The sequence below is a fragment of the Daphnia carinata genome, chromosome 4, assembly GCF_022539665.2.
Source record: "Daphnia carinata strain CSIRO-1 chromosome 4, CSIRO_AGI_Dcar_HiC_V3, whole genome shotgun sequence".
Lineage (NCBI taxonomy): Eukaryota > Metazoa > Arthropoda > Branchiopoda > Diplostraca > Daphniidae > Daphnia > Daphnia carinata.
In genome coordinates, this window is record NC_081334.1 from 3,788,819 (window position 1) to 3,800,527 (window position 11,709).

Here is an 11,709-nt window from a genome sequence, read left to right on the forward strand (position 1 = left end):
GAAAATGCAGACGGGTCGTTTTCGACTTGAACTTTTCTGGAATGTACATTTTTTTTTTTTTAGCCAAATATCTTATGTGACCAGATAGTGAAATTGAGGTAAAAAGACTTTTTTTCCTTTTTTTTATTGTACAAATAAATTTGCATGTGCTCGTCACAGGTTATTCACGATATATGTGCTGAAAAGTGGATTATTTACATAAAACAGGCACCATTGTGTTTTCTCGATTTGTAGACGTGTCTGAGCTCGCATGAAAGCTCGTAGCCTATACTTACAGAAGTAATCTCGCCGCCACACAACCATCTTTAAGAGTAAATCTACTCATCTATTTGTGAATTGTAAAGCATTGTTCCAGAAGAGCTTGTAAAGGCATTAAAGGATCTACAGAGCCGAAAGTATAGTCCGTGCGTTGTGTTAAACATGTGACGCATTTTTAGAGAACGTGTCGAAAGGAAATGGAGCCCAAAGTACGTATGGAAAATTTGTTTATGCAGGTTTCATTTTTCGTGTGTATCAACATGCAATGTGTACTTTTGTTTTGATTCCAGCATGTAATGGTGCTATGTCATGTTTAGGATTGTGAAACTGGAGAATACTTTGGGAGCGGTATAATGCAGATAAATTTGACCAATTAACATGTAGAATTAAGCTGGATGTGAATTTCTGTGCGAAAATCACAGACTTGCGATTATGCTGTTAAAGAAGTTCATTTAAATCTGTGGAGTGTCAGACCGTAACTGAATAGTCAAGTGCCACTGATAAGAATTAACTTAATTTTTATCTCTTCTCCTTTGTGCAAGGGTACGCCGGGAATTCAATAACGCTTCGTCCCAAGCCGTGACAGTAATTAGCAGGGAACAAGGGAGAGTGAACAAGTGCAAGTTGACACTTTTTGCCCTTGACGAGGTCTTTTACGTCGCTGCAGGTAAACCGTTTCAATTTTTTATGTAAGAGCGAAAGCCATGTGTGAGACACGTTCCCGTCGAACTTAAGATAATGATTGAAAGGCAGGCATTAAAATTCAAAGGGTGTCAATATTTTCTACCTAAATTTGTCTCTTTAGTTTAACATCCAACAGAAAAAATAATGAGGAAAAAAAGAAAATGATGGAAAACCAAACAGAAGCAAATATTAATCAATACAAAGCAAGGCCTTTCCTGGCGAATGCAAATGATTTGCTCTTCAGTTCGCCAATATACAATTTTCACCATTTGGTAAATTGTCGCCTATGCTGGGTAAACTCGTGAACTCTCAACGACGACGGGTTTGTGGATGACTAATAATCTGCACTTGTAGATCTTTTGATATGTTAAGTTGCATGTTGAACTTGAAATCGACATCTCCGCAAGAGAGAGCGAGCCCATTTAAACCCGAAGCAATATCATTGGATTACATCCAATGATATTGATCACTGATGTTTTGTCCCCAGACAGCATACGCAAGTTCTTTACGCTGTCTGATTTTGTCGGATTTATCTCTTTTCCAATCCTGTAGGATGCATAAAAAATAGAATTTTGTTTTTTTTATGATTCCAGGTTGGTCCAACTCTGATGGTACTGGTCTTTTATTATGGCTAAAATATCATTTTTTGCTAGCCAAACATCGCATTTTTCTTTTTCTAAAAAAAGAACTTAATACTGTTTCAGTTATCCACCCACTATTTTGCAACGCCATCAATATTGCTTAAGCAGAAGATACTGCGTCGTAACTTTTCGCTGCCCAAATACGTCAATTGTTTTTCTTTGTGTGATTTGATCGCCAGCTTTTGGCAACGAAAAGACTTATGGTGGGCGTTGCAGGCATGCCTCCGACATATACTACCCTTTTTCGTAGCAAATTGATTTAGCTTCGATTCGGAAATTTGTGTCGTGAAATAATTAATGGCGTAATTGCTATTGCATCAATCGTCTCCATAAATCACTTCTCAAGGCGTAGATAGGCCAACCCTTTTTGCTGTGACCGACTGCAGCACTTAAGGAAAAAGTAAGACATCGTCGCAAGTCTTCCACCATCTTTATTCATAGACTCAATCTCGTTATCGTTTTTCCCTGGAAATTAGCAAAGAGTGTATAATGCGTGCATGATAAAATGTAGTCGAGGAACAAATCATGCATTTATTTGTCTAATGCGTTCGCAATCTGAAGCTCAAGTCTACCATTTTCTCGAAGTGTGCGGAAATGCGATTAGAGTTTTACGTGTCATTCAGACGTATGATCCATAACACCCAGATTCTTAATAATTAGTCTCCAGATTACGTGGATTTAATTTTGTAGGAATCTCGGGGGAACTTGGCTTCTAAATTGATTTCATCGTGATTTGCAGTTTCTTATTAAATAAAACAAATTATGTGCAGATGCTTCCTGCTATTGTCCCATCATATTTGCAACGCCGAATCGTTTTATCAAGAAATACACAACCAAATAAAGGAAAAAAAAGCTTCTTTTGCACGTTCATACATTTTTGGTCTAATAATAAGAATGGGCTTTTGTGCCACCAACTGTCTGGGCAGACGAACGCGAAGGTTTAGTACAGCTGATTAGCAGTTGATGTAACAAAGGACTTAATTGGATTTTGAACTTCGATGGATCTTCACAATATTAATCGCTACACGTTTCCACTTCATTTGATCAAAGCCGTGAAGTAGATTAGACCTTAATCTTTTAAGTATGTAATTAACGTCACATCCTTATGGTTCAGTGTTTCAAAAATTTCGCTCTGTCATCTGCCACCAAAGCAAAGTTATGATGGCGGGGATACACAACTATATGCAGTCACCTTACACGTCCTCACCGATAACAAAGATGTTTGAGTGGTGTAAAGAGAATAACAAGCACTAGCTCTGGGCCTTTTCTATTGCCTCTAGATGGAAAAAAAAACTAAGATATAAATAACAGCAAAAAGACAATAGTTCATGTGAGCAATAAGTTACTGCAGCACTTGGCTGTGAAAAAGTATTCTAGAAAGTCGATCAAGTATGTGTGCGTGCCAAAACCGGCTGCATCTGGCGCGTAGCAGCCGACGACAATGGGACGTGGAAATGTTCCATTGGAGAGGATTAAAGGCCACCAGAATTTGGCAAGTGGGTTGACTAAATGCCAGATAATCAACAACAATTGATGCTGGGAAATAAAAAAGATTTAGCAGATAAGAACTGTACGAGTATTTTGTTTCTTTATTGTGTAAGATAGCTACAATTAACGATGCAAGAGCTGTTCGACTGATAATTTTGTTACGCATTGCTAATGGCGGGAATGTCTAGACGCTTGTCAAAATGGCAATGCAGCCGTTTCCGATCTCTGCAATTAGTCGTTATTGTTTTCTACCGTAATATAAATTGCGAATTAATTTCCCAAGTAATACGAAAATAAAATAATTCCCAGATTTTAGCATAGCTTTCTAGTTCTCTACTTCTGACCTAGAATTTATTGCAACAGCGATCGAGATAAAGAAATCCGGCAACGTTACACGTTGCGATGTAAACACGAACTCAATTCTTGTTGCCGGCCAACGACCAGTCACCATTTTCAACCAGTCTCACCATGCCGATGAGAAGGTAAACCCTGTGATCTCAACTATCAGGAGCATATACGACACCTTTTGTGTCGTTTCAATCCATTTGTTAGCCAGGTGAATGGTAACAAACGTTTGGACTCGGAACATCGCCTGCAACACAATCGGTAAGTCTATTCCATATGAAATGTATTTTTTTTGGAACATGCTGCCTCAGGCTTCGACACTTTTGATCAGTTGATGATGTAACACTTTGTAACTTTCCCAGATGCAAATTTCGATCAGATAGTTTGATATTGAACACAGCATAATTTCAATCAAAGACCAACTTCCACTCAGATGAAATGTAATAGATGAGCTACATATTGGTGATTTCATTTTTCCCCGTATTAAGTTTTCAACATTTCTCATCTATTGTTTCAATTGCTTTCCTTTTTTTTGTATTTTACTCCTTCGATCTTAGTCTGACGTTCGATTTGTAAAAAGTAATTGCTATCCCACTTCGCGTGTTCTTCCCACTCACAAACACGTGGTGTTTTCCGCGTATTTCGATAACTGGGACATTTATTTCCATCCAATTCGTTTCTCACCACTTTCAGTTCTATTGTTTTATTTATTCCCAATTAGTACATGCCGTGAAAGTGAAAGCTTATGAGAAACCCAGTGAAGCAAATAACATTCAATCGATAGCACACCCATCCATAAGCCTGGCAATATTCGCACCGATCCATTCCAATTTGGTTAAATTTACGTCTGTTATTTGCCACAGATACACCGGTTGCCATGTTAACAAGTTTGCTCCGCTGATTCTTCGTCACGTTTCAGACGTAACCACGGCTTTAAATCAAATGCCATTCAGCTGTCATGGTTCAATCATGTAACACCTATGCTTTGCTTTTGTTTTCTTAAAGAGATGGTTGTTTATTCAAGCCATGAATCTTAGACAAAAAAAAAATTTCAATTTTTTATTTTAAGTCACAAAGTTGTTACATCACGAATGGAAGTCAGGATTATGCGGCTGTCTACATAGTTTTCTTTGTGAATAGAACATGTTTTTTTTGCCGTTGGGAGTAAAAAAAAAAAAGGAGGGCGGAGTCTCTCTGTCGTAGGTTTGCACCATGACGTTGTGTAAGAATCACTCTTTGATCTTCTTCGTGTCCATTTTGTTGATCTAGTTGCAAGTCGGCAGTACTAACCCAAGGAGAGATAAACAAAAAATCAGCAGCTCATCACACAACCGGCCCAAGTATTTTCTTACTTTCCCCCGCTTCCAAACTATCGTGGAAGCGTAATGGAGCATCGTGTCGCCGACCCCTATTGATTGCCCACGGAACAAGGCCACAGGACGTTCACTTGTGTACCGGCGAACGTAGCAGAAAACAGCTGATTCATACAAAAAGAAGGTAAAACGTTTTCTTTTTCATCTGGATTAAGTAGGAATCAAATGAACCCGGGGAGAAAAAAAAGAATCACGATCGAGTATTAAAAGAAATGCAAAAAAACCTACCGGTGGAGGATTTTAAGTATTTCGATTTTGAATTCCATTTTTCCTTTTATTTATTTTTCCAATTTTTCTGAATGTAGTGGATTGCAAGGAAATGGGGAGGAAGAATTCAGATTAATTAGGCAACCGCCGATTTTGACTATAAGTCTGGCGCTGAATATGTGAAGGAATGTCAATACCGATGCAGCCAGAGATTCGCCCCTTTATCCTATTTGTGAATATCAATCAGTTCGACAACGAAACTTTTTGTTATGATGGAACGGCAACTGAAGCGTACAATGGAAAATCCTTTCAATAATTCTCTAATTCCTCGTGTGGCTCGATTGAAACTTCCCAATTTCATGCCTTTTCGCTAATGTCAAGGGCTGTACTATCGTCCTTTTGCAATCCGCAAATGTAATACGTGCCTCCTTTAATACTTCCGTATTGCGCTGTAGGCGCGCCACAGATCTGTCTAGTCATATTCATAATGAGGACTGTGGCTCGTGTGAGCTTCCCAGATATCATGCCACTTCATTACTGACTGGACGTTACTGTCAAACAGACCTAAAAAGAAGAATGTTCTATTTACAGGCAAGTCTCGTGATTGGAAGCAAAGCTCTAGGTCGGGGATTAATTTGTGTACATTCATTATAGCTCTTACTCCCTCTGAGCTTAGACATCGTGAAGGATGGATGAAAACGACCTTTGGAAGATCGATAACTAATTTTTTTTCAATTAATCTTGAATAGGAAAGAAGAAAATAGTGGACACTGTAATTGAAATCGGCGAAAGAAAGAATGGCCATTGAAGATTTCGACGACATTTTACCTCATGTGGGCAGTTTCGGCGCCTTCCAAAAGAGGATCTTGCTCTTATCTCTGCCTGTCAATTATTTCCTGGCTGTCGTCTACATGGCGCAAATCTACCAGACTTTGGTATCAGACTCTTGTTATTGGATACCCGTAAGATTCGATCCATTAGACGTCCAGACGCTGGGACTCTTTTAATGTGTTTACTTGAAGAATATTTTCTTAGTCTTTTCTTTCAGCTGGGAGAGACTCTCCTGTTTCCACGTTTACATTGGACCTTCGCTTATTTTTTTCTATTTGCATTTTTACTTTGTTTGACTAGACACCAGAACATTGGTGCGCGGTACCTGAACTGAGCAACTTGGACTTATTGGATCGACGGAATTTGTCAATTCCGTTGGAGCTGCGCGACGGTGAGCTGGCCTACAGCAGGTGTCGCATGTTTGATGTCAACTACACTCACGTAGGCTACTAAAAAGTGCAAATCATCTAATAACTTTATGGCCAAATTTTCAAGTTGAGCTATCGGCAAAATCAGTTCGTTTAACGTCACGTCTTGTTATTGAATGGCATTCAACTCGTAGTGTGTTAAATGTTATGTTTGACGTCATTGGTTTTGTCTAATCAACTTCTTTTATTTTGCTTGTTCCGCAGTGTTTTTTCTTTTTGCCCCACTTGATTTACAGCGTTATAAATGTAGCTTCTTTTGATGTCAGTTCTCATTTGATGTTACATTCATTTTCTTTCCGACACGGGCACAGATGGACGTGACGGAACAGCCAAACTCATCGTGGCCTACCAAACCGTGCTCAACTACTGACGGCTGGGATTATGACCTGAGTGGCGGCATGTATCACACTATCGTCTCTGAGGTTCTATTCTCCACACTTTTTTTTATTATTAGTTTGGTCGTCTGTTAATCAGGCTTTAAATCAAGGAGAATTAAAGAAATGTTTCTTTTTTTTTTAATCAGAAAGCCACTCGGCCAAAGTCTGGCCAATAAAGTTTCGTAAATTGATTAGATGTTTGAAATTGATATTTCCTGTTTAGGGGCAGAATGAAATTGCGTCATTGTGTGATGTTTTAACTTTGTTAGTTTAGTCCTTTTTTTTTTTCCTTTTTCCACGTTGACCATTTCCAAAATGATTAATGTCGGTTCTGTTAATGAAATTCGGCCTTTTTCTTTTTGGCGTCTTCAAAGGGGTTTTCAGCTATTCAATGTCCGGTTCTTTTGTGCCTGTCTTTCCCCGGAATGAAACTTGATGTTCTATCATTTGCCATTTTGTTTAGAGTAATTGGGTCTGCGATGACGACTGGCGACCCAATTTCGCACAAGCCATGTTCTTCGTCGGGGCCATCGTCGGCAGTCTGCTCTTTGGTTTATTGGCCGACTGGTATGGTAGATTACCCGTCTTGATCATGAGCAATGTACTGGCGTGCGGCGCAGGCGTGGCTACCGGATTTGCCAAAGGATTCGTCGATTACGTCGTCTGCCGCTTCCTCGTCGGCATGGCTTATGATCTCCATTACATGTAAGTTGATTATTCAAATGTCAACTGATGTTTCTTTGATCCACCGTTCTGATTCGATTATTTATTGAATTTGTTTTTTTTTTGTCCAGGATGATGTACATTATCTGTAAGTATGTTACGATATTATTACGTACTCAAAAGTTTATTTTTTTTTTTCAAAACGGTGAAACGAAGGATTTTGAAAGTTATCGAATAACATATTTACAGGAGGGTGTTGGAGGGAATGGATTGGGGGCGGAATAAGCCGATTAAAAGATGATCCTTTTCAACAGAAACGTTCCAAAGTGAGATATTTGAATAGACGCAAAGCTGGGGGCTGCGTATGACGTTTTGTGCGTCGCGGACAAAACGCTAAAGCCTGTCGATTTCCGTTTCTATCGTTTCGCATTCGTCGTCAAGCTTTTGAAAAAATACCGGGGGCGTAATATAATTGGCTTCTCTCATTGAACTTGGTAGCAGAAGTAAGCTTTTGTAGTTCTTCACGTGCGCTAATTTCTATTGTTCAAAGAGTTTTACGCATTCGCTTTGACTGGCACTAGAAATAGTTGAACGATCAAAAGATTTTCCGTCATCCATTTTTGTTTGTTCCCTAATTAGGGTAATAATAATTAGCATACATTGCGGGGGCGATTGAACAGTAGGTTTTTTGTTGGTACTTTGCTCTTTACTCTCGGTGATTAAGTTTAGCGGCAACGATTCTCGACTACGGCTAAACTAAACTTGATAGTAGCTGAAGAGCCTTGTCTATTTCTCCGTTGATTCTCTTTCATGTTTTTGTTGTGATTCGATTTCGCCATTTTTAGCCGAGCTTTCAACGCTAGGGGGAAATCTATGGAGTGTAGTAGGTGGAAAGAAGGGATAGTAGGAAATAATCTTTAAAAGAAAAATAAACTGGTTTTCTAAATAAGTCTGAGGGAGCGTTTTGGGAGCCGTCCGAAAATAGTTTCTCTTATTTCCTACGCAGTTTCCGATTCTACGCTCAATTTGGTAACAATGCGTATATCGATCGATAGAAACTGTATCAAAAGTTTGGGCTTTTTTTTCCCTGGAATTGCCGAATGTAGAGTGACCAACCGTTTTTTTTTTAAACTAAAGTATTTTTTGGATACGTCAGAAATGGGGAATTAAAATCGATATTTATTGGATAGTTTTGTTACGTCAGAGAGCGTTTGAAGCGATGATGCGTTGTAACCGCCGACATCAAGATTTTTATCGTCAAATCTCATTCCCTCCGTTTTGCTGGATTCACATTGTCCTCTTCGTGGGTTGCCTTTTCTCCACGAAATCGCTTTTAAACTGTTTTGTTTATTTTTCCCGCATTTTTTTGTTCTTCCGCGTTAAATGACGTTTCTACGCAACGGGCAAACTTGCACGAAAAAAAACAAAACCAAACATAAAGAGGCAGGAATTAAAAAAAAATCGCTTGCTTCCGCCCTTTTGTTTTTTGCTCAGTGATGGAGTACGTCGGTCCTGAAAAAAGAACGATAGTGGGCAACGTTCCCTTGGCTATTTTCCTGACTCTGGGCGCTAGTAGTTTGCCGTGGATCGCTTACGCTTTGGCGGATTGGCGTCTTTTTTCCATCATTTCCTCGGCTCCGATTGCCATTATCGTTGTCGCTTGGTGGCTAGTTCCCGAATCCGCACGATGGCTCGTCCTCAAGGGAAAATCAGACCAGACGCTCAAGACGCTGCAGCAGTGCGCTCGTATCAACAAGAGAACAGTCGATCCGCTCATTTACCAGGAATTTCAAGTAAGGCCCACCCCATTTGCCTTTTCTTCTTATCTCTTGCCATTTAAAAACAATTCAAAGTTTACGAATTATAGGCGGCAACGTTGAGAACGTACCAGCTGGAAAAAGAGAATCCCACCAATTGGATGGATCTCTTTCGCTCGCCAAAGATGCGCCAACGCTTTCTCATCATCACGTTAACGTGGTAAGCATTTCATTTTTCAATTCGATATCTGATTCAAATGGGGTCTACACATTTCCTTATGCATTGAATTATTGTGTTATCTTCTTTTCTTTTTTTTTTTGTATTGATCGCGGACACCATGCACGCACGGGAAAACATTAGGATGGTCATCACGGTGGTTTACGACGGCTACGTCCGCTCCTTGGCCATCTTGCCCTATAGCGTTTTCATCACCAACAGCGTGGCCGGCTCCCTGGAATTGCCGGCCGATCTAGTGCCCGTCGTCACGCTCGATCGACTCGGAAGGCGCTGGACTCTGATGTTGGCCCTCGGTTGCGCTGGATTGGCCGGAATCGCCACCGGACTCGTTCCCCAGAGTAAGAACTCGCATTCTTTTTCAGCATCCCCCTCCCGTTTTTTGGCCGTCTGGCAGTTCCCAAGAAACAAAAAAAGAAAGGAAAGAAGACAAACACTGTCACGTCGCTTTATTTTTATCTTCTATTAGGCTGGGCAATGATGATGACTGTTCTGGCCATGGCCAGTCGCTTCTTTATCACCATCGCCATGAATACGGGCCTGCAGTATACTGTGGAACTCATCCCGACGCAGTTGCGCGGCCAAGGGACCGGCGTCGTCCACATCACTGGGCACGCTGCCACTTTCTTCGCTCCATTCATCCTCTATCTGGTAACGTATTGCAAACACTGACACCAACCGTTTCTATAATAATAACCCACCCCGCCAAAATAGTTCAACTACTGACGTGTGCAGTCTGTTTAACTATTTATGGACGTCATTCTCCCCCCTCACTGTTTTTCTTTCTTGTATTTTTTTGCAATTTTGAATCGACCTCCGGGGGGCTATCGATCCACTCCTTTTTTTTTTTTTTTTTTTTTGCTTAGCTGGACTGAATGTCTTAGATATATAGTAGACCGCGACAATAATGAAATGATAATATTGGTTATGTATGTCGTCTGTTTGCTTTCTTTAGTAGATAGCTGTAGATATTAAATCATTTAAATGTTAGTTTTCGTTAAACATTATCTGTTATTATTTTTGTTAGAGCACGTATTACAACACGTTGCCGTACATTGTGCTTGGTGCTTTATCCATTTTTGGCGGACTTGTTTGCCTTCTCTTACCGGAAACTGCTAATCAAAATTTGCCTGAATCAGTCGCCGATGCTGAACATTTTGGAACGGGGCAATCTTTCTTCAACATACCGTGCCTATCAAAGTACCATTTTTTTTTCTCTTTTAGTCAATTTATTCATTGTTTAAAGTTTTTCGTGATGTAATACAATCAAGTTGTCAATTTCTTTATTCGATTGCCGTGTAGGCGTCGTGAACGTCGAAGAAGATTGAACGATGTCGACAACGTTAAAAAGATTTTACCAGCCTTGGATGCTGTGGGCGTCAACTCTGCTCGTCGATACGTCAAGGACCTGTCACATCCACCGTGTCAGCTTGGAAAATCTCAACAAGAAACGGGTTCTCTTCCTCGTAGACAGCAGACTGAAGGCTGCCAGAATGACTCTTTTGCTAGCAGCAATCCATCTTTTTTGAATCAGACCACTCGATTTTGATTGTGATTCTCAACTAGAATAGGCTAGAATTTTTCTTTTATGTTTTGACGGTTCCTTTTTTTCTTCTTCTTCATTCTAGACATCCATTTGTGCCTCCCGACTCTCTGCGGGATGTACGCGTTGATCCCCTTTCCCGCAAGTTGGACAGGCGTATAAACGAACGATTTCAAATGGGTTCTCACAATAAGGTTGTCCAAGTAGAACGAACGATGATGGCTCTGAATCGCGCGTACGCGCCATAACTGCTGGCACACATAACAAGTCATGTCTTCTAGACTATTTTCTTCTTTGTTTGTTGAATACGCAGCACAAGTCTACTAGTGTCGAAAGATACAGAAGAGATTGCATTTCCAGATCTGCTCAAAAAAAAAAAACTGAATTAATGTGGGAGCTGTTATTACGTTAGCAATGCGTGGATAAACAACTTATAGCCTGTAGATTAAAAAAAAAAAGATATAAACAATGAGTATGAGACTTTTGATGACTTGCTGTTGTTTGTGTGCACAAAGCGGATAACTTGGCTCCGTTATTGGTTTCCTTTTTTTTTTTTTTTTTTCGTTTTTATTTCCTCTCCGGCACGATCGTCAATCTTTTTTTTATCGAAAATTGTCATTATGTGAAGGGTCTTTCGTACATAACAGACGATAACTTGGCGAATGAAGTTGTTGAGAAACTGAAAGCAACTCAATAAGCCAAAGTTATTGACATCAAGTATAAAGATGATTTAGGAATCAATGCGGCGTTAAACCAATGGAAATGTGTTGACGTGGAGCAATTTTTGTTCTAATGTCACTGGGTTCAATTAACGCAAAGTAGTTTTCTGAAACTACCGTAATAAAGTTATTTATAGGATATAATTTAGGATTGTGTTAT

At 39.8% G+C, this 11,709-nt stretch overlaps 1 protein-coding gene across 1 annotated transcript; it reads left to right on the forward strand.

Moving 5' to 3' along the window:
• The first annotated feature begins 3,532 nt into the window (after positions 1 to 3,532).
• On the forward strand, positions 3,533 to 11,320 carry LOC130694311 (organic cation transporter-like protein). The gene is made up of 14 exons (XM_059495014.1): positions 3,533 to 3,677; positions 4,686 to 4,913; positions 5,746 to 5,931; positions 6,128 to 6,268; positions 6,567 to 6,677; positions 7,096 to 7,337; positions 7,427 to 7,443; positions 8,790 to 9,088; positions 9,163 to 9,272; positions 9,414 to 9,628; positions 9,757 to 9,938; positions 10,315 to 10,487; positions 10,590 to 10,838; positions 10,916 to 11,320. Exons 3-13 carry the CDS (start codon positions 5,794 to 5,796, stop codon positions 10,834 to 10,836), a joined length of 1,875 nt encoding a protein of 624 aa, XP_059350997.1. The 5' UTR covers positions 3,533 to 3,677; positions 4,686 to 4,913; positions 5,746 to 5,793; the 3' UTR covers positions 10,837 to 10,838; positions 10,916 to 11,320.
• The last annotated feature ends 389 nt before the right edge of the window (positions 11,321 to 11,709 follow it).

What these genes read in the sequence shown, in the direction of transcription:
- LOC130694311 (XM_059495014.1), top strand. Translation starts at nt 5,794, where the DNA reads ATGGCCATTGAAGATTTCGACGACATTTTACCTCATGTGGGCAGTTTC. An exon ending in TTGATGTCAACTACACTCAC is followed by an intron (nt 6,269 to 6,566) that starts GTAGGCTACTAA and finishes ACACGGGCACAG; the next exon opens with ATGGACGTGACGGAACAGCC. An exon ending in CTCATCATCACGTTAACGTG is followed by an intron (nt 9,273 to 9,413) that starts GTAAGCATTTCA and finishes GGAAAACATTAG; the next exon opens with GATGGTCATCACGGTGGTTT.